This window comes from Papaver somniferum, unplaced genomic scaffold, assembly GCF_003573695.1.
Source record: "Papaver somniferum cultivar HN1 unplaced genomic scaffold, ASM357369v1 unplaced-scaffold_131, whole genome shotgun sequence".
NCBI lineage: Eukaryota > Viridiplantae > Streptophyta > Magnoliopsida > Ranunculales > Papaveraceae > Papaver > Papaver somniferum.
The window spans coordinates 5390912-5414622 of record NW_020622270.1 but is presented as its reverse complement, the minus strand read 5'-3'; the positions used below and the strand labels follow the sequence as shown (position 1 = coordinate 5414622).

Below are 23711 nucleotides of genomic sequence, written 5' to 3'. Positions count from 1 at the left end.
CTAATGATTTGGAGTCTAGGGAATGTAGGACAAATTGTAGTTAATGCAGAGTCGTGGTACTGAGAGCGACGTCGTTCCCTTGAAAGCGATGTAGAAGGATACCCGTCTAAAAGAAACACTTAGTGTCAGAACGTGGCAAACTGGCAAGGTCAGCTTGGTAGGCCAGGGGGAATCGTACTTTTAAAACTCAGTCTTAGTTTCAGTCACCTTTTTCTTCCAAAAATCGTACGCGCAATAGAAACTTTTCAAAACAGGTCAAAGTAAGGTGTTGTCTGTTTTTGCTGACGTAGGTAGGGACGACTCTCGGACTGACAGTGTACCACGTCTGATGGCTAGCACGTCGGGGATAGGGAGAACTTTGAGGAACCACACGATTTACGGTAGTAGCATGCAAGGGGGAGTAACTGGGACGAGGAGAGGGAGTGACATGCATCCACCACCATAGGAATCACGAGCCGCTGCAAGATGTATGCCAACTGTGGACGAGGAGATTGGTCTAGGACGAGATGATGACTTATCGCCTCTGGAGCGAATCGCCTCGCCCGCAAGGAGGGATGTTCAAATAGATGGACTTACCGCGTCAGACACAGAAGATGACGAGGAAGCATTGATCCTGCATGCTCGAAGACGAAACATCAGACGACAAGCTGAGTATCAAGAAGCCCTCGGACGAGAGCAAGAACGGTTAAGGAGAGTACAACTGGGACGAGAAGCGGTTATCGGGGTCGATCCGGTGACATCGACTCAGATACCTCCCAATATACTTCCTCCACCACCTGTGACGATGACACCACCCCCTTCTCATCTAGGCCATCCAAATGGTCATTCCAGCCATGTGAGCACAGATCCAACACTGACCGCGATTCTAGAAAGCCAAAGAAGGCAAGAGGCGGCTTTAAGAGATCTTCGGCAGAGGAATCTGGCTCTAGAGTTCGAGAACTATCAATTACGTAACTTAAGGCCGATGTCGAGAGGATCCTCAAGTCGTGGAACATCGGGTCACCAAGGCCGAATCAGGCAAGCACCACCTGCAGTAGGACCAAAAAATTCCGGTCGATCGGGACCACCCCTGACACCACCTGTCAAGGGATACGGACCACCCGATGATTCATCAACAAACGACGAAAGGAGAGAAATGAACAATCAGCAGAGAAACACAAGGTCCGATAATGCGACTGAAGCCAAGCTGAGAGAGTTGGAGGAGAAGATAAAGAAGATGTCAGGAACCGGTGAAGAAGACAAGCTCTCCGAGGTTATAAGCGAGGCCGAGAGGACCCCTTTCACCCAAGAGCTAGAACTAAGGGCCTTCCCACCTAAGTGCACGCTCCCCAATTTCCCATCGAGGTTCGACGACACGGGAGACTCATTTGAGCATTTGAAGATGTACACAATGTCCCTAATACAATGGAAAAACCATGAGGTGGTAATGTGCAAATTCTTCCCTGCAAGCTTGGAAGGCGAGGCAAGGAATGGTTCTACAACCTCGCACCAGGAACAGTCAACAGTTATGAGAATCTAGTCGAAGCCTTCCTTGACACATACATGCACAACAACAGACCTCGGCCCAAGGTCAACAGGTTATTCACCTTGGCCCCACGGTTCAGAGAACCTCTCAGATCATTGACCGATAGATGGAGAAATTTGTGTACAGAGATTGGGAAAGTACCCGTCGACCAGCAGATATTCGGGTTTGAAAACACACTTGGGAGATCGGATCCCATCTGGGTAGCCATGTTCACTGAGAAACCACAAACGTTGAAAGAAATGAGGAAAATGAAAGAGCATTTCATCTCCCTAGAAGAAATCCATGAAGAGTCAAGAGATAGAGGAGTGCAAGAAGCTAGTGCAGCGCCCGAGTCAACGTCGGACGATACTCAAAGACGGCCCGAGAAGATACCGAGTCCGCCCGTGCGAGGAAATGGGAAGAAGGGATGGATAACTAAAGGGAAGAGGCCAAGGCACGAGGCGAGAACGTACACCCCTTTGAATGCTCCACTGGAAGAAATCTTCAAAGAAGTCGAAAAAATGAGTGACATCATATACCCAGCTTCAAGAGGGATACAGTTCGAAGAGACCAAGGATCACCCGGAATATTGCCATTATCATCAGTATCGAGGCCACTCTACAAAAAACTGTCGAGAAGTAAAATATATCGTGAAACACCTTATCAGAGATGGTTATCTGAGACAGTTCGTCCGACATCCAGCCCAGACGACCGCAGCGCCCAATGCACCAGTCCATCAGGTTCGGATCGACAGATCCACGCAGTTTGTCAACACGATTTCTCATTCCGCCACTCAAGCGTACAATCTGAATCCCGGAATAGTGTCTAGAATCCACAAGAGGAATCATAGTGGGAAGGAAATTTTCAGCGTAGCAAAATCTTTTCCTATGGAACCATGGATGGTGCGAACTATCTTTTTCTCGGCCCAGGATGTCCCGATGAACGACCAAGCTCACAGTGATCCTTTGGTTATTACCCTACTAATTGAGGAATGGGGGGTAAGAAGGATATTAGTAGATAGTGGGAGCTCCGTCGAAGTACTCTTCTACGATACGTTCAAAAGGATGGAGTTGTCGGATGATATACTCATCCCGTCAACATATCGTATATACGGTTTTAATGGGATGGTAACCATCCCGAAGGGAGAAGTAACTCTAAGGGTATCGTATGGAGGTGGCTACCTGGATACTTTAAACACATTTTATGTGGTGGATGTCGCCTCTACCTATGAATATATTATCGGAAGACCATGGATCGCGGGAATCAAAGGAGTGGCATCGGCCTATCATCAAAGATTACGGTTCCCAACGTACAAGGGGATAGCAGAAGTCGTAGGAGATCCACAAGCATCCCGACAGTGCATGCAGGCCGACACCCAGATAAATGAGGAGCGGCGAGCACGACAAAGGGGAGAGAAGAAAAAGGCTAAAGAAGCCAAAGTCGCAGAAGAACTGGAAAAGGTTATTTCGCAAGCGGTCATGGCTTACGAAGCAGAAGGAAGCGAGCCTTCATAGCAATTAAAGGAGACGACGCCGGTGAAAGAATCAAGACCAAACTTCTCGTCCGTGGAACCTACTCGAGAGATTAATTTGGGAACTGAAGAGGAACCAAGGGTGGTAACGATCTGGTCCTTACGATCGGATGAACAGGTAAACCAGCTCGTGGCGGTGCTAAAGGAAAACAGGGACACATTCGCATGGAACATGCACGATATGGAGGGTATAGATCCTGAGGTATACTGTCACCATCTAAGGATCGACCCAAGATTCAAGCCAGTCCGACAAAAGATGAGGCGAATCGCACCAGAATTACAGGCGGCCGTCGAGAAGGAGCTAAAGAAGTTACAGGAATCGGGAATAATAAGGAAATAACACTACCCACATTGGATATCTAACATGGTCGTGGTACCAAAGAGAAACAGAGGAGTCAGAATCTGTATCGACTTCAGCGACCTGAACAAAGCTTGTCCGAAGGACAGTTTCCCTCTCCCAAGTATCGATCAACTGGTGGAATCTATAGTGGGGTACGAGGCACTAACGTTGATGGAGGGATACGCGGGGTATAACCAGATCCCACTGGCTCCCGAGGATCAAGAACACACCTCCTTATTCACACCAAGGGGCCTATACTGCTACACCAAGATGCCGTTTGCGCTGAAAAATGCAGGCGCCACATATCAGAGGTTGGTGGGCGATATGTTTGAGGACCATATCCACAAAACCATTGAGGTCTATGTCGACGATATGCTAGTAAAAATTCGCCTATCCAAGAATCACATCCGAGACCTGCAGGAAATTTTTAGAACGATGAGAGAATATAAAATTAAAGTTAACCCGACCAAATGCGATTTTTGGGTCACATCGGGCAAATTTTTGGGTATATCATCAATCCAAAAGGGATATAAGCAGATCCCGAGAAATTCAGAGCCATCCTCGAGATGCCGTCACCAGCCACAATAAAAGACGTACAAAAGCTAAACGGAAGTATAGCATCATTGGGGCGATTCATATCTCGGTCGTCCGACAAATGCAAGGATTTCTTTAGCACTCTTAAAAAGGGAGAGAAATTCAAATGGACGGACACCTGTGAGGAGGCGTTTCAGAATATTAAGCTACATCTTGCAAGTCTTCCAGTATTGCAATGACCCGAACCGTCGGAGGTCCTCACATTATACCTCGGAGCAACTTCACATGCTATCAGTGCAGTCTTAGTTCGAAATGCAGGGAATGAGGAAAATCCCGTTTACTTCATTAGCAAGACATTGAGTCCGGTCGAGAAAAATTATACAAGGATGGAACAGATGATTCTAGCGCTAGCTTTCGCCACCTTGAAGCTAAGGAAATATTTCGAAGCCCATCAGATCCGCGTGCTAACAAAATCACCTATTGATGCGGTACTATACAATGCAGGCCGATCTGGAAGGATCTCCAAATGGGGGGCGCAAATAAAACAGTTCAACGTTTTCTACGAAATGAGGACAGCAGTGAAGGCACAAGTAGTGGTATATTTTTTGGTAGATTTTCCATTAAGTCACGAAGATGAGGTCGAGGACATACCCGAAATGGAAGAAGATCGAGAAGACCCGGCCGACTTACTCAACGCAAGTAGCCCATCACGTTGGGAAGTATTCGTCGATGGAGCGTCAAACAAAGATGAATCGGGACTTGGGATAGTCTTTACCACACCAAAAGGACGAAAAATGGTCCATTCGTTTAGATTGGAATTTAAGGCGACAAACAACGTCACGGAGTACGAAGCTGCGATTCACGCCCTGAGACTAATCGTTGAGATGGGCCTACAAGATGTAAGGCTAACTAGCGACTCACAGTTGGTAATCCGAAAAATCACGGGTAAATATGCAATTCACGATCCAATTCTGCAGAAATACTGGGAGCTCTCCCAATTCTATATCAACCAGATCCCTAACATCAAATTCTGCCACATATGCAGAAAAGACAATCGACACTCGGACGCACTAGCATACATCGCCTCCCAGCTCGCAGACCCAAGTGTGGAGGGAATTCGTGTCATGAGACTCCTCGACTCATCCATACCAGAGACACCTGAGATATCTGTCGACGTGGCTATCAATACGGCCGATAGATATCCAGACAGAGATTAGAGAAATCCGATTCATTCGTACTTGGAGACAAGCGAGTTACCCAAGGGGCAACCCGAGATGAACAAGATCAAAAGAAAATCGACCGCTTATGAGTTAAGAGATGGAATCTTATATAGAAAATCGTACTTGGGGCCCCTTTTAAGATGTTTGAGCAAGGAAGAAGACCAGACAATACTGAACGAACTACACTATGGGAAAGCCGGAAATCACAACTGGGGACGAAGTTTGTCAGCGAGAGCGAAAACGATGGGATACTTCTGGTCGTACATGAATGATGACGCAAAACAAATGGCACGAGCTTGCGAAGAATGTCAGCGGTTTGGTAAGAAGATACATGCGCCATCTGCAACTCTAAACTCAGTGGTGAGCTTTTGGCCTTTGCCAAGTGGGGGATCGATATCGTGGGGCCATTACATGTGGGATCGGGGCAGAGAAAATACTTAATAGTAGCGACAGATTACTTCACTAAATGGGTGGAGGCAGCACCACTGAGACATATCCATGACAAAGACGTCTTCAGGTTTATTTGTGAGCACATCATATGTCGTTTCGGAGTACCGGCGGCCATCTTCTCAGATAACGGAAAACAGCTCCAGGGAGAAAACATCGACCTACTATTTAATACCTACAACATCAGAAAAAGCAAGGCTACCCCCATATACCCTCAAAGTAATGGGCAGGCCGAGATCACAAACAAAACTATCACCGATAATATGAAGAAAAAATTAGATGGAGAGTACGGTAATTGTTGCGAAGAACTCTACAATGTTTTATGGGCCTATGGAACCACTCGAAGGGAAGCAACATGGCTATCACCTTTCATGCTGACCTATGGAACCGAAGCCATACTACCAACTGAAGCAATGATACCCACCACAAGAACTGAAGCCTGGAGGCGAAACATATCGACATATCTAATATTGTCCAAGCTCGATGACTTGGAGGAAACAAGGGAGATGGCGTTGCAAAAAATGGAGAATTACCAAAGGAGATTACAACGAGAATACAACAAACGAGTTCGACCAAGAGAGTTTCAACCGAGGCAGTTAGTGTTGAAATATCTAGCCGATTGGGAACGTTACAAAAGGGGCGGTAAACTAGCGGCAAGGTGGGGAGGACCATACACAATCGTGTCTAAAGCTGGCGAGGGAGCTTATCGATTACTCAAACCATACGGCAAACCCGAGTTAAAACCGTGGAACGCTCAACATATGAAACTCTATTACCCATGAGGGGTTCGAGGGAAACAGGAAAACATACTTGTCATTCATTTCTTTAAAACCGCGAGGGGTAGGAAATATGACATGAGCGACCAATGGTCATTCGTACTCGGGGAAAAGCCAGTGAGGAAGTGCCGAGGTGACTTACACTCGAATGGTCATTCGTACTCGGGGAAAATCCAGTGTGTAAGTGCCGAGGTGACTTACAACCGAATTGTTATTCGATACTCGGGGCAGTGACAGTGTGAAAGTGCCGAGGTAGCCTAAGGGTACTAGTGGTTGGAAGCCAGATACCAAAGGTTGCTAAGATACGATTTCTTCTCATCCAGGTAACCTACTTACATCTGAAAGGTTACCCCCATCGCAGGTGGCCGTGACCACTTTCCCGAGTTGGTTGGTCGATAACCACTCGGGATTATCGGTCCTAGACCTAGGGCGACTATAACCCTTCCATTGAATCTAAAAGATAGTGATGAAATACCTCGCCTGGGACATGGCAACGGGCCCGATGACCCTCCTTGTTGAGTGTGTTCGACAGAAAAGGCACTAATAACCAATACATATGACATTAAATGTGTAGTTGCAGGAAATCCTACACTACACCCCTCATATGATTTCATTGTTGATCAACTCATTTTTAGGTTTATATTCTTAATTTTATTGATTAACTTTTGAATGTTCTTACAAGAAAGATAAAGAAGTCAAGAATGATCTCTGCTCTGAACTTTCTCTCTCCTATTTACTTGTTTTTTACTCAAAAAAGATCTCTCCCGTTTCTTTACAATTCGAATGACTATTTATAAGGAAATACATAATGGATGACAGCTAATCTGTCCTTTATTTTCAGATATGGTTGGAGACATTCTCGCAACCTTACAAATGTTAATTTCGCAAGCTCTCTAATTTTCGAAGGACTATCATATCTTTCTCATGATCCTTGATGACGTCGTTTCTGAAATTGTTCTGCGACGCTATTGTGCTGTATCATTGATAATTTCGCTGAGACATAATTGTTGCGAGATTCGGATCCTATATCTTGCCTCTTCTCATATCTTCTCTGCAAAGTAGAGAATGATGTGAGAAATTCCGCAACTGCTTATCTTTTCATATTCTGCATTTATCACACGTATTCTTTCTTCCATTTATTTCTCGACACGTCTTTTGTAACCGTTACTTTTTAACCATTTATATCTTTCCGTATCAACCGTGTTTATTTTCTCGAGGAAAAATTCCCTCTATATATATTCCTTTTCACTCTCTTCTTCTTTCTTTTTATTCTCTCTGCAACTTCATCGTTCTTCTGCAAATTCCATTATTGCAACCTTTCTTCTTTCCTCTTCAACCTTTTTAAGTTCTTCTTCATCTTCATATTAGATCTTCATAGTTCTTGATCTTCTTCGAGACAATCTCCTTGTTATCATTTTTTATGGATTCATCAAGGTTAGTCTTCTCTTTTCTTCCTTATGAGTTTTGCTGAAATTGATATATTTGAAATTAATCTTGTTTATTGCCTTATTTGATGTTGTTTATGTGATTCCCATACTCTTGTTATTTCAGCAAAAGCGGTTCCAACACTAAATTTGCAGTTCAGAACCCTAACAATCCCAAATCACAGCATAAGGTTGTCGCACATAAAAGAAAGTCTACGAATGAGAAGGTAGTAAGAAACACTATCTTTTTCTAATAACAATATTGTTGCCTCTGTTTCTTATCTAGATTGTAATTCGCAGGGTGATAAAGATCTTCATAAACCTCACAAGAAATCTCTCCACCTTAAAACTGTTCCAACTTCTGTTCCCTTCCACCTACTCATTTCTTCCAAATCTCCTGCGACATCTTCGCAAGATAAACCTTTATCTCCAATTCGCGAAAATGTGCTCTGACTTCATTTCTTCAGCTGACCTTTCTATGATTGAAATTCCCCTTGTGATCCTTCTGCGAATGAAACCTCTTCTCTTCCCATTGAGAATGTTTCTCAACCTTCTATCTCTACCAGTTCTCTACCCAAGTCTCTTCCTCTTCGAAAGAAACCGTGGAAGGGATAGATATTGCTTTCAAAGTTTTATCTGAAATTCTGGATGATGGAAAGTCTTCTACTGATCCATCAAGTCTAATGTTTGCGAAATTCTGAGCAAGCATTTGGGTTCTGACAGAGCTGCTTCGCAGACAGCTTTAGAAAAAGAATGTAATGCTCTTCGTCTTGAAAATCAGAAGCTTCAGAATGTTTTGCTGGATCGTGACAATCTTCGCAAGAAGAATGATGAATTGAGGTATGATTTTCTTATTATGTCTTTAATTTGCCTTTTCGATGGTTTTATCCTTCCCATTTAATTATCCTTGAAATCCCTCTTTCGCATGTTAAGCATTAAACCAGAAACGAATAATGGAGAGATATCAATTTGAATCTGTTGAAGAAGCCCGTGTTGATAAAGAAATCTTGATGGATCAATATAACCAATTAGATAACCTCTATTCATATTCTCTTGATCAGATAAATAATCTTACCAATGAAAATACCCAATTAGTTCAAAGACAAGATCTATTAAGTAATGAAGTATCTCTTTCTTATTCTTTAACTAAAGCTAATTTAGGGATGGAAACTTTATCAGATGAGAATAAAACCTTATCTCAAGAGAAGCGAACTTATTTAAACAAGATGGCGATATCTTCGCAACAACTTAGTATTCTCAAAAAGTATGTGCTGACCAAGAGCAATCTCTTCGCTCTTTGAGAAATGAACTTAAAGAAGTAACAATCATCTATCGCTGAAAGAGATACACTCATTCAAGGTAGAATAGCTTTAAGTGTAAAGGAATCAGCTTAAAGAACAATATTCCAAATTAGAAGAATCTTAATCTTCCAGTCTCGTCACTGAAGATCTTGTTTCTAAATAGAAAAATCTTCAGTCTCGACTTAAAGGTTTAGTTGGAGATAAATTTGATGACGCAATGGACCATTGGGAGAATAGTTGTCTATCCTTGATTCAACACCTTATTTCGCAAAAGGAAGGTAGTCATAATAGTTTGACTGCCTTAATTATCTTTTCTTTGTCATATCTCTCTGAATTCCTTATCTTAATAAAATTTTGTATTCTATTTTTCGCAGAGTCTGAGAAGAATCTTCATTCTTCTATTTCTGATTGGAGGCTAAATATGCTAAAATTCGCAAAGAAATGCATTGCTCGTCTCTACCCTTACTGGTTCTCGCCGACCGAAGAAAGAAGACTTGATTATCTTGCTTATTTTAAGGATATTCAAGATAGGAATCATCAAAGAGCACTTCTTCGCCAAGTTCATCTCCGGGATGAAGTCCTTGTAAATGACATTTATGTCCAACTCTCTTCCTCCTACATCAATTGATCCTCTAGAAGTAGATGATGATGAAGTTCCTCGTCCTGCTGATAGTGATTATGATTACGAAAGCGGTGCAGAGGATAATTTCCTGGAAGATGAAGAAGAGGTTCCTTCTAAAGAAGTATCTGCTGGTGTTAATCAGAATGAGAAAGAAATTTCTCCTGAAGAAGTAATTGCTGGCGATAATCAAGATGCTAGTCATGGCGAAGATCAAAGCCGAAATGAAGGAGAAGCTTGCGAGAATGTTGGCGAAGAATTTTGTCATCTCCTGCTACTGACATTAATATTGAAGCTTGAGCTTCTTATCTAGCTTTGTTTCTTGAACTGTCTTATTTTTATCACTTTTGAGAGTTACATTTTTCAATCGACTTTGGAGTCAACTTTTCCTTTTAATATTTTGTTGATAAGAAAGATAATGCTTCTTGTGTATCGATTCCCATACTTGCCTCTCATTATCTTTCTTGCAAAAATAATCTGTTTGAATGCTTATAATTAATTTGTTTTATCATATGGTCTTATTTTTTTCCTAATTAAAGGTCTTATTATGCCATCTCTTGTCATTGCGACAAAATCGCAGGACGTCCTTGCACTTTCATACAAAAACCCATTGATCTTGTCTTAACTTTTTCTTTTGTATTATGGCCTCTTCAGGAATGTTGCGACAATATGACAGGCCTAAATATTCTTGCGAAAATAAAGCCCCATGACATTGCCGTCTTGCGACGAAATCGCAGGACGTCTTCGCACTTTCATGCGAAAACCCATTGATCTCGTCTTATCCTTTTCTTTTGTATTATTGCCTCTTCAGGATTGTTGCACAAATATGACAAGCCTTAATATCCTTGCGAATAAAAAGCCTCATGACATTTGCGTCTTAAGACACTTATCAGCTCCCTAATGGAGGGTGCCGCCCTTATCTCCCCCCTGGTTGCCCCTTCAAGGAGGCGTACTTCTACCATACAAGGTTAGCTCCTCCCATCCAGTCTTAACAACAACCAGTTGTTTTCGCAGCCTCTTATCCCTTTTACCTATAGGGCTTATGGTTACGAGACTGCACCCTAAGTGGGGTTTTCTTCAGGCCGAGTGCAGTATAAGCCAAGACTTGTCAAGAATGGCAAGGACGCTTCAAACGCCCCCGGCACTCTTGACTCAACCGTGTACCTCGGCGCCTTGATCATATCTGCACTCCTTGGGAGAGTCCTTATTACCTTAGTCGCCCAACCTAAGTCATATGCTTAAGTTGAGAATCCAAGGTGCCTCTCCCGGATGGGCTTTATTGACCCCAAATCTCCATGACTCAGGTTCCGGTGGCGGTGTAGCCTTTCCCTGAGCCATGTAACAGGTACCCCCTAATATGACGTACTTTAGGTCTTACATTTGCCTCTTGCGAAATTTTATTCGCGAACTAGGGTGTACGCCATAAAGGTTCGCCCCTTTCTTTTATGTCATTGTTCTCTGCGAAAATTTCGCATCATGATCTTGTTTTGATATGAGTAATCTGCAATTATTCTTTCAGAATTCATAACTTCTCAAAGCTTCTTACGATAATATCTTTTTAAATACAACCTGTTCCATGGTCTGTCTAATCTATGACCAACATCTCTTCCCTGGATCCATTAATCTATAAGCTCCTGTTCCAACTATCTCCTTAATGATGTAAGGTCCATCCCATTTTTTCGCTAATTTTCCACCATTTTCTCGCTGATATATTAGTGTTTCTCGCAGAACTAAATCTCCTGGTTGAAATTCGTGTATTTTGACACGTTTATTATATTCTCGAGCTACTCTTCGCTGATAATTCTCCATATGTTGTAAATCTTTTTCTCTTCTATTTTCTAATTCATCAAGTTTGTTTAAAATTAAGCCCGCACTAAGATTTTTCTCCCAAGCTTCTCTTTTTGTTGTCGGAATAACAACTTCTGTCGGTAACACCGCTTCAACTCCGTATGTTAAAAAAAAAGGTGACATTCCAGTAGCTTCTCTTCTAGTTGTACTATAAGCCCATACTGCATTATGTACTTGTTTGCACCATGATCTGTGATGTCCTTCCAATTTCTTCTTTAATATATCTGCAATTGTTTTATTTGTTGCTTCTACTTGCCCATTAGCTTGTGGATACAAAGGAGTGGACTTTCCACATTTTATCTTGAATGCATTAAGTAACATTTCTATATTCTGCCCCTCAAACTGTTTCCCATTATCAGATACCAACTGTGCAGGAATTCCAAATCTGCAAATGATATTTTCGAATATGAATGTAAAGATATCTTTGTCGCGAATATGTTGTACTGCCTTCACTTCTGTCCATTTTGTGAAATAATCTGTTGCGACTATTAAGTATCTTCTTTGTCCAGTTCCTGGTAAAAATGGCCCCACAATGTCTAAGCCCCATTTTCCAAAGGGCCACACACTGGTTGAAGATGACAATGGTGCTCCTGGTGCATGTATTTTCTTTCCATGCCGCTGACAATCTTCGCAACGTCTTGATATTTGTTTTGCATCTTCATGCATGTATGGCCAGTAATAACCTTGCATTTTTGCTCTATGTGCCAAAGATCTTCCTCCACTATGATTGCCAGCATCTCCACTATGTAACATTTTCAGCACCTTTTCTCCTTCCTCTCGTGTCAAACATCTGAGTGATGGTCCACTAAAGGATTTTCGGTATAGCAACCCATCTCTTAATTCATAATTCGTTGCTCGGCTTTTTAACTTGTGTGTTTCCAATCTATTTCTTGGTGTTTCTCCTTTCGCCAAATATGCATGAAGTTCCATTCTCCAGTCTGCGACATTGCTTATTTGTTCTTCTTTTTCATTATCTATTATCATCACATCCACATCTTCCTCTTCTTTAGATGGTGACAAAAGTGTTTGTATTTTTATGCATCTCACAGTTGGATCTGTCATCATGCTTGAGATGAAAGCAAAAGCGTCTGCGAGTCTATTATCCTTTCTTGAAATGTGCCTCCATTTTATCTTTGGGATTTTCGCTGATAATTCTTCAACCAGCTTCTTGTATTTCTTCAAGGATGGTTCATTTGTAGTATACTCTCCTTTTATTTGGCGAATAACTAGCTGCGAATCACTAGTGATCCTGGCATTTTCTAGTTTCATTTCTATTGCGAATTTTAAGGCATGTATCACAGCTTCATATTCTGTTTCATTATTAGTGGATGCAAATTCCAATCTGAATGAAAAATCCATCTTTATTCCTTCTGGCGAAATTAAAACAATTCCAACTCCATTTCCTTCTCCATTTGATGATCCATCTACCAATATTTCCCATCTATTTGGTTCTGTTAATAAATCTTTTGGATCTCCATGTTCTTCTTCTACATCCATCATTTCTTCTACTGCTTCATCTTCTTCTAAAGGAAATTCTGCCAAGAAATCCGCAACAACTTGTGATTTTGGTGAAGACAAAACTTCATATTTAATATCAAAGTGGCCTACTTGTGCATTCCATCTCTCCACCCTTCCTGATCTTTTAGAATTCTTCATCACTGATTCAATTGGTACTTTTGTTAATATCTTTATCTTGTGTGCTTAAAAGTATATGTGGAGCTTAAATGATGCATAAACTAATGATAAGATTAACTTTTCAATCTTTGAGTAATTCTTCTCTGCGGTATTAAAAGTTTTTCTAATGTAATAAATGGGTTTCTCCAGTCCTGCGTCTACTCGCAATAACACAACACTTAATGCATGCGACGTTGTCGCAAGGTAAATCAATAATTCTTCTCCTGGTTCTGCCTTTTGTAAAATAGTTGTATTCATAAGATGTTCTTTGATTCCTTGAAAAGCCTTTTCACATTCATCACTCCATTTAAATTTTGCACCCTTCTTGAGTATATCGAAAAAATATATGCATTTGTCTGATGATCGCGAAATGAATCTTCCCAGCGAAGCTAGAAGCCCATTCAACTTCTGTATATCTTTTATTACTGCTGGTGTTGGCATGTCACGAATTGCTTTCACTTTTTCTGGATCAACCTGTATTCCTTCCTTTGATACAATGTAGCCTAAAAATTTTCCCGATGCAACTCCAATAGTACACTTCTCAGGATTCAATTTAATGTTATACTGCCGCATTTGTTCAAAAATCTTCCTCAAGTCTTGTACATGGTCTTTAGCTTTTTTACTCTTTACTAACATATCATCCACGTATGCTTCTAATGTTTTATGTATCCATTTTGCGAACACCTTCTCTACCATTATTTGATATGTCGCTCCTGCGTTTCGCAAACCAAATGGCATTTTCGTGTAACAATATAAACCTCTAGGGGCAAAGAAAGCAGTATGTTCTTGATCTTCTTCAACGAGAGGGATTTGGTTATACCCTTTGTACCTATCTAAATATGATACCCTATCATTTCCCGCCGCGGATTCCACCATTTGAGAAATATCTGGTAACGAAAAACTATTTTTGGGGCAAGCTTTGTTTAAATCAGTGAAATCTATGCAAATCCTGATTCCTTTGTTTTTCTTTGGGACAATGACCGTATTCGCTATCCATTCTGGGTATTTAGATTCTCTTATAATTCCTGCCTCAAGCATTTTCTATAATTCTTCTTCTATTTGGGAATGTTAAGTTGTTGCAATTTTTCTTATTCTCTGTTTAAATGGTCTCACATTTTTGTTAATCTCCAATTTGTGGCATGCAATTGATGGATCTATTCCTGGTATCTCATCCATGTTTCCTGCGAAAATATCTTTATATTCTCGCAACAAGTTAATAGTTCTTTCTTCTTCTTCTATATACATTTTGGTTCCAATTCTCAACATTAGAGGCTCCTCTATAGTCCCAACGTTTATTTCTTTTGTTGGTTCTGCGTCAGTGTAACTGGGTTTTGGTTATCCCATTGGTGTTGGTTCTTTTATTGCTTTTATGGGTCTTTCTCCTTCTTCCGAAATTTCGCTAGGTATTCCTTTGCCTTCTTTTGCCCTTATCATATATACTCTAAATTCTTCTTCCTTCTTTGATTCTTTTGCCAATTTTCTGCGAAATTGTTTCTTTTTTGCTTGTTCTTCATAATGTTTTACTCCAATTTGATGACATAATTTCGCATTGTCAACATCTCCTCTGATTTCACCTATTCCATTTGGAGTGGGGAATTTAGTACATTGATGCAACGTTGATACCACAATTTTATCGCATGTATCCAAGATCTTCCTAATAACATATTATATAGCGATTCCATATCCACCACACACAATGTTACATGTGTTTCGATTTCTCCAAGTGGAATTCGTACCACTATTTCTCCTTTAGGTTTTGTTGTGAATTTTCCAAAGCCGTGAACAAAGTATGTTGGACTGGACATTTCTTCGTCTTTAAATCCCATTCCTCGGAATGCATGATAAAATATTATATCAACTGAACTTCCTGTATCGATTAAAGTTCTGTTCAACATCCATTCTCTTGTGGATTTTATTGTTGTCTCCTTCTCTTTTCGTGTAATAGGCACTGTGATGACCAACATAGATGTATGGTTCAAATTTTCTTTTGGTATTTCTTCCGCCATGAATGCAATTTTTTGCTTTTCCCAATCTTTCAAGGGTGATGTTTTTTCTACCGCCATAACTTTCTTTCCTTCAAAATTTTGTTTATGTATTCTTCCTTTGATGTTTTCATGGAATTCATTTATCAAGCTTTTTGTTATCATATTACACTCCAATCTTTTTCCATTTTCATTAATTTTATTCATCTTTCTTCTAACTGATTCATTGATTTATTTAATCACTTTCTTGATTTGAATATTCTCAATCAACAATCTTCAACTTTCGATCTTCAATCTTCCTGTTTCTAGCGCCATTATGTAGTTGCAGGAAATCCTACACTACACCCCTCATATGATTTCATTGTTGATCAACTCATTTTTACGTTTATATTCTTAATTTTATTGATTAACTTTTGAATGTTCTTACAAGAAAGATAAAGAAGTCAAGAATGATCTCTGCTCTGAACTTTCTCTCTCATATTTACTTGTTTCTTACTCAAAAAAGATCTCTCCCATTTCTTTACAATTCGAATGACTATTTATAAGGAAATACATAATGGATGACAGCTAATCTGTCCTTTATTTTCGGATATGGTTTGCGACATTCTCGCAACCTTACAAATGTTAATTTCGCAAGCTCTCTAATTTTCGCAGGACTATCATATCTTTCTCATGATCCTTGCTAACGTCGTTTCTGAAATTGTTCTGCGACGCTATTGTGCTGTATCATTGATAATTTCGCTGAGACATAATTGTTGCGAGATTCTGATCCTACAAAATGTAGGTGCGTAACATAAACAACAACATAAGGCTGAAATTATCAAGAGAATTGTCAACACAGTGGAAAAGGCAGAAATTCTCAAGGAAAATAGAAAAGAAAAAACAAGCTTGGCGACGCAGCACCCCGTTTAAAAGAAATTGTTCAAAGAAGCATGTGACAAGTGTTCAAACGAATTATAACCCGCAACAAAGGGAAAATTAGTGGCGCAACACTACAAAAGGCGTGATCAACTCCTGGGTGGAACAGCAGCGGCCCCTCCCTTCCTCTGAGAAAACTCGCGGCGCTTTTGCGCGATGTACTCGTTCATACCGTCCTTAATCGCCTCAGCTAGCTCGCTCTGATGAGCGTTTCTCTCGTCCGCAATCTGCTGAGAAAGATGCTCAAACCTCGACCCGGCGGCTTGGAGCTTAACCTTCGACTCACCTTCAGCCTTCTTCCACTACTCCACCTCTTGCCCGAGGTTGTGCACATCTCGCTCCAGATCCTTAACACGACCCTGCTCGGCTGTAACAGAGAATCACAAGCATGTTAGACAAGGAGTATATCAGAATGCAGAATAAGAACAACAAATTAACTCGATCTAAGGCCACCCCAGCATACAACCCAGAGACCTGATAGGGTTGACAACACAGATTCTAACAACTCCACGGACTTGGACAACTCATCCTCGGCCTTAGAAAGCTTCAAAGTTAACTCATTATAGTATTGTTCATTGAATTCATTCGAAGGGAAATATTTCTTGTGATCGCTCCACTCGGCCTTCTGACGATTATAGGACATTTTTAGCATCGATAATTGGGCTTGGGTCCACTCTAGGTCACTGGATAGCTTATCGAAGCCCTTGGTCCATTAAAGAAGATTTCGGTTGGACTGTTCGGCCACAACTTTTTCCCTCAAAATTCGTCGCCGATCTTCATGAAGATTTCGATTTTGAAGCCTAAGGGAACCATTTTGACTCTCCAGATTATTGGCTAGTAACATTTTATCACCAGCAAGTCTCTGAAACATCCCCAAGAGAGCCCGCAAGTTATCTATCTCCTCGGGGACATACTCAAACAGGCGATATCTGTCCATTTCCTCTTGAAGTTGTTGAATCTCGGCCTCTTGTCGGTCTATCTTCGCATCCTTATTGCAAATTCGTTGTTGAAGATTCTCCACAAGATCTTTCTCGATATTCCATTTTCTCTTCATAAGCCTATACTCCGAAGAAGCATCTAGATGTATACTAGATATTTCGGCTAGAAGAACAATAATTGACTCAGGATATTGGTACGAAGAACTCAATCAACACAACTATGTAAACAATATACCTTGAGCATCGGCGAGTTTGATCTCCAGGTCACGAGATCGTTCCTTCTCCTGCTAAAGAGCAGCCTCCAACTTCCTAATCTCTTGTCGGCGGAGTGCAGCCTCCAACCTTGACCGATTCAACTCCTACAAATTTCACCCCAAGACGAGATTAATAAGGACCGAAAACATCAAAACGAAGAGTTCAGACAAACCACTTACCAGATTATCAAAGACCGGCGCAATGTCAGGATACAAGGGCACAACATCAATCATCTGCTGATCAGTATAGGAGCCGAACTCCTCCGAGTGTAATGCGCCAAGAGAATCACACAGAGGGACCGATATGGTAAAAGATGTGTGAACACTCGAGGAAGAACCAACATCCATTGGGGGCCGCTTTTGGAGCGCTGTTTCGGTCGGCCCCTGAGCCCGAGGATGCACGGTAGGAGTCACAATAGTAGTCTCCAAGGGAATCTCCCCTTCTTTCTGCCCACCACCATCCTCATCAAACAACTGCTCGTCCTCGAATATATCTTCCTCATCATCTTGATCGGGTATGTCGATCACGATGTCCGAACTTTTCAGCATCAATCCCTTCGCCGCCACTTTCCCCCGAGGAGGATTACGCCTTGGAACCAAACCTTCACCACCAACAGTATCGGACCCTCCAACATCTTCATCCTCGCGCCTAGGGATTTTCTGCACAAGGTTCAGCGTCAGAACACGTGAAGGCAAAAAACAGGGGCAAGTACATGTACTTAGATTAAAAGCTATATGTTTGTTACCTTCCCTTGGTCTTCCTCGACCCTTGTGCCAGCGTTCCTCTTCTTGGAAATAAAAGCTGATTTGGTAGGCTCGCCCTGAGGCTTAACCTACGACAAGAAAGTAATCAATACCCTGAGCCGACACAGCAGGAATCGAAGAAAATGGAAAGAAAACAATATAGCCTGTCATCATTAATCACCCAGAATAAGTAAGGATCCACAGGAAACTGAGGAGGAGGGAAGCTACCATGCAAAATCTGGCCGCGAACAAGTAATGGAACCTGATCCCAGTATGGGTCATTAGTATGGCGAGCACGCTTGTTGGAACCTCTCCCTAGAGGATCAACATCCAACATCAATCGTTCAGCACCATCGGGCATAGACTTCAATCGATGAGGGATGGCAGAAAAACCAGCAAGGTCACCATTGGTAGATGTCTCACTCCGATAGTTCACAAGGAAATTGGCGACAGTATATTTGGGAGCATCCTCGGGCCTGTTGGTCGACCAATCGGCCGTAGATCCATGACCCTCGCCCCGGTCTGTAGACATCGAACTTTATCAATACACCCGTCTGTCCCGAGACCAGGGATACCTCATAGTTTTGAAGGCCAAATTATTCCCTCAACTGTTCAATAAACTCATCATCAGACAAGTCTTTTGAGACTCTCTTATCAGACCTACATGAAAAAGAAGGAGATTCATCAGGGAAAAAGGAATTTATAGCACGATAATCGTGATGGGATGAACTCTCAAGCCAAAACAGGGAAACGAGAGAAACGACATCGCCCTCGGAGAAGGTATCACTCACGCACCTTTTTCGGTCATTGACAGAGAAGAAGAAGCCATGGCAAGAAAAATGAACAAGGAGATACGAGCTCTGATGAAGAGAAAAGCAAAAGGAAGAATTAACCACAACTGTCGCGAATCTCACCAACAGAAACAACAAAGACGAAGATTGAAAAGAGAAGAGAGTCACCGGAATTAATGGTGTCGACAACAAAGGGAGTAAGAGAAGAAAGATGAACAACACTTCGTTTCTCTGAAAAATGGCGAACAAGGGAGTGAGAACATAAGGGAGGGTATTTATAGGGTACAACGCCTCAACCGATAGCAACGGTTACGAGTCATAAAAGAGAGTCAGTGAGAGACTGCATGGCGGAATTCCCGGCACGCTCGAGGACGTGGGAAGATGGAACGATTTTCTTTCCCTCGTGTCAAGCACACGAGCGAAAGAAGGGGCATAAATGTAGGTGTATATAATCCACAGGGCTAGGTGGCAAGATCCTAAGCTATGATACACCAAAGAAAAAAGAGCGGCGAAGCACATGATAGAACCAAACGGCGCAAAGAGCGAGGTATCACGTGGGTCGGACGTGATGGCCCAATAGGTGTCGGATGTGATGTGACCCTTATCCTCTGACAGGTCGGGCGAATAATCAGAAAGCACTCGGTCAGACGAAGGAAGATGGTCAAACAAAGGAACGAGAAGGAAGAAGGGCGACATCGTGCTAACCAGGCGATACAGACTCGGCCTCGGGCGAAGAACTATCGGTCAAACCAGGAAGTCGGGCGATCAGTGAAGGTCCGATAGAGAACAACTAAAATAATGTAATGTGACCAACATTGTAATTTTGTTATATGTCGACTTTGGCTTATAAATATAAGGGCTAGTCGAGAGAGAAAGAGAGGTCGAAGAGGGAGAGAAAACAAGGCATCCTACTTGAGTTGAGAGAACATCACCACTAGAGAGAGAGTACAACTTGCAACGAAAGAAGAAGAATAATAATACACATCCTTTCATCCCGTGGAGGTAGGTAATCATACCGAACCACGTAAATCCTTGTGTCTATATTTATTTATGTTTCCTCATGTTGTGTGGAATCACCCTATCCTCCATCGGATGTAGTGTGTAGTGTCATGCCACGGCACTTTTCAAAGCTTGGCCCTAGCAATTAATTGTTCTGGATTCATCAAGGGGCGTGAGATTAATTGGTACTGAGATTTGGTCGCTCGAGTGATAAATTAGTTCAAACCAACTGCATCCCTGCTCAACCTTACGTCAGCATACAAAAAAACCCATACGTCAACCTTCTTTCATCATATATAGTACGTAGGCACTGTACCTCTTTCAATGTTGATAAGTTGAAGCTAGACCTATTTGCTGTCTTTGGTTGGACGCTTGCATATTGCAATCGTTTTAGAACCCCACTGTCGGTGTTGACAGGCCTCGCAATACTAATGTGGATTTATATATTACATGCGGACAATTGTATTTTATCTTAATTAATTTGGCACCTTAAATATTATATTTAAACCTGCTACTAGCTAGTGCATATTCACATTTGTCGGCCTATTCTCATTTGTCCGCAGTAGTTATGTAGAAAAGATTACAAAAATAATAAATGAAAACATTCAAACCAGTGATAAATTAGTTCAAGCCAACTGCATCCCTGCTCAACCTTACGTCAGAACGGGACCTATTCTAACCATTCCTAATCCGGATGATAGAGTTTTTGTTGATTTTTTCTTGGCATATCTCACGGGATTAAAGGTACATGATATGTGTATAATCATCCTTACTTTTAACGACTCAAAATATAAACATCTCTTTATTTAAGTATGGTTTGAATGTTTTCATTTATACATATATTCGTTCCTCATTTCGAAATTAATGAAGTCGGTGAAATCTTTGGAGTGAAAATTGGTTACCTAAGTGATTTGTGGAAGTTTTATAGAAATCCAGATATCTCAACTTGTATTCTTATACGATAATAAAGACTATATAGAATTGGTATTTTACCTAACAAATTCATGAAATGGATTATTTTTTAGTAACTTTAATATTTATATAAAGATGAATACTATACAATATGTACGTCAATTAACAAATTCAAAACATTCGGTAACTTTGTAAATAATCCAAAGATCTTTTTTCTTTATTAATATATGCTATAATATTAATAAAAATAATAAATATCTAATAAAATATATGTTCGTTTGTTAAATAAAATCTAGGTCATATACCTAAGTTTTCATGTCATTTAGGTTTCAATCTTTAACCAATGAACAACACATACTTTTTTTCCAGCATTTGTTTAATTTTTTTCAGCAAAAGAGTCCATATCCCAATTAACTTCGATAATTCAAAAAATCGAGATAAAGTTACTTCGACAACATATTATTAGAATGTTAATTTTATTATTTATTAGAAATACGGATAGGCATATCATAACAAAATAAAAATAAAAATAAAAAATGACATGATATACACATCATTTATGGATACGATAAATTAGACTTTGTTGTCTCCCATTTACATTGGTGCCTAAAAATATAGCTACTCGAATAATGTGGGTCTAAAACAAGTATAGCTGGTTTCAAATTCTTCTTTGCATTTTAAGAGACTTTAGGAGATTTCGTGTTATTGTATTAACTAGTACCCATATGGGAAATGTGGTAGTCCTACCCATGGGTCCGGTGATATTCCTTCAATTTTGTCTGTGTTGGATAATGGTCTTCGTTTGCAATTGGATTAGTGGTGTCCCGTGGGGACGTTAATGGTTATGGGATTGCATGTTGCCGAGAAAATCTTGTCATTTGAAAGAAGAGAAATTGGGTAGATTGCCCAAATATTCTTGAAACATGGTTCTAATGGATGAGTAAAAATTAATATGGGTGAAATGGACACCAAAAAAATAGCAAGAATGAATCTGGATTCATCCTGGCTCAAAATTAAAATATAGTGAGGGTAAAACTGGATGCATTCTGATGTAAATTAAAAACAAGAAAATATTTGAAAATGGGTAGGATGAAACTGTATACATTCTCGTCCATTTAAACAATATCAAATTTTACATGTCTTTTTCACCCAGAAATTATCGTTATTGGGTTATAATTGACCAATTTTGTGTTGTAACAATGGGTTCCAAGTTGCACCCAAACTATATCATGGTGAAAACCTTGCATGGACAACGTAATTTAATTGTTACTCTGCTCTCTGTTACTCTGCCATCATCAATCTCATTAAAAATACAGTATTCGAATAATAACTATGCCATTTATTGGAAACTTGGTTTTACTGTCAAGACTTATGAGGAGGTTGAGATGTCAATCATATAAATGTTGGAGTCATAAAGTAAGAAAATAAACCGTACACCACCATATTAAATCCATTTTTCAAGCAACACAACTCCTACGCCTATTTTCTTGCATACTTGTATATCATCATCAACAATATTAAAAATGGCATAAAATAAACGGAAACTCTAGATTTACCGAACAATAAACTCGGAGGATTTCACCTGACCGTCATAAATAGCAGGGTCCCTTTACATCGTTATAATCCCAAAGAACAAAAATGGTCGTCGCAAATTTCCCTGATGGGATTATTTACGGGACAAATACCCGTCAGTCTAACAAATCCTAAAATAACTTCACCACATTAAAAGTAGTTCGTATATTAATGGGGACCGAAATTCCCTATCTGAATGGAAGGTCGAGTGTTAACATATTGAGAACTTTGCTGTTTAGTCCACTAAACCCGACCCGGGTTAATGGCTAGTCCCACGGGAGAAGTTATTTACTCGCTAGTCCAAAAAATGTTTGAAAAGAGTAAAATTACTCTACTAACCCTAACATATAAATTAATACCATGTAAAATCCTCTTTTATGCTCTCCATTAGCTTCACTACATACCAATATGTGTTATGTTATGTATTAGCACTACATATGTTACTACATATTAATATTTTATGTATTGATACTACATATCAATATGTATTATGTTATGTACTGTTACTACATATGTTACTACATATTAATATGTATTGATATGTATTGATACTACATATTACATATGCTATGTTATGTATTGATGCTACATACTATAAATGTTAATATATATTAATATGTATTGATATGTATTCATACTACATACTACATATGTTATTACATATAGTAACATATGTTACTACATACTACATAGGTTACTACATATTAACATATGTTACTAACATATGTTACTACATATGTTACTGTTAAGTATTGATACTATTAAGTATCATTACTAATATGATACTACATATGTTATGTATTGATACTAATTAGATCTGGAAGGGTGTTTTAGGCATTCAGAAAACACATTTTATAATCTTCACAAAGTTTTCGGACCAACGAGTAAATAATCTGGTTGGACTAGCGAGTAAATTAGTTTCACGGGTGGACCAACCATTAACTGGGTCATGAAAAACTGGATTAAACAGTAATTCCTACTAACATATTAGATTCTAATTGATTGGGTTGCTAAAGTTTTCTTTCTCGTTGTTCAGACCAGATCCTCCTAAAATCAGGTGCAGGACAAAGGCGCGCTTATTACACAATGACAAACTCTAAAAATAATTTCATCGGACGCGCTACATATATACGTCGTATAAGATTCTAACTCTTTTCTCCAACTCGCGTAAAAAGTTTTCCTTCCCCTTTAAAATACTTGGGACTGAAATAAGATCACCAAAGGGAGTAATTATTCCTTAATCTTGACCATTCCTTTCTACCTTTCTACGTTCTATTTCAATTAAAGTAGTGCTCGAACTATACGACAGACAATATGCCGTGACTCTGAACGACAGCCTATGTTCACCTTTATTTTCTTTTAATTTTTCTGACGACTCCTATC

General features: G+C 40.2%; 1 protein-coding gene across 1 annotated transcript; it reads left to right on the top strand.

The window, feature by feature from the left end:
* Nucleotides 1-469: 469 nt before the first annotated feature.
* On the top strand, nucleotides 470-3018 carry LOC113332473. The gene is made up of 2 exons (XM_026579010.1): nucleotides 470-1344; nucleotides 1458-3018. Exons 1-2 carry the CDS (start codon nucleotides 470-472, stop codon nucleotides 3016-3018), a joined length of 2436 nt encoding a protein of 811 aa, XP_026434795.1.
* The last annotated feature ends 20693 nt before the right edge of the window (nucleotides 3019-23711 follow it).

What these genes read in the sequence shown, in the direction of transcription:
- LOC113332473 (XM_026579010.1), top strand. Translation starts at nt 470, where the DNA reads ATGCCAACTGTGGACGAGGAGATTGGTCTAGGACGAGATGATGACTTA. An exon ending in CTCCCCAATTTCCCATCGAG is followed by an intron (nt 1,345 to 1,457) that starts GTTCGACGACAC and finishes CAAGCTTGGAAG; the next exon opens with GCGAGGCAAGGAATGGTTCT.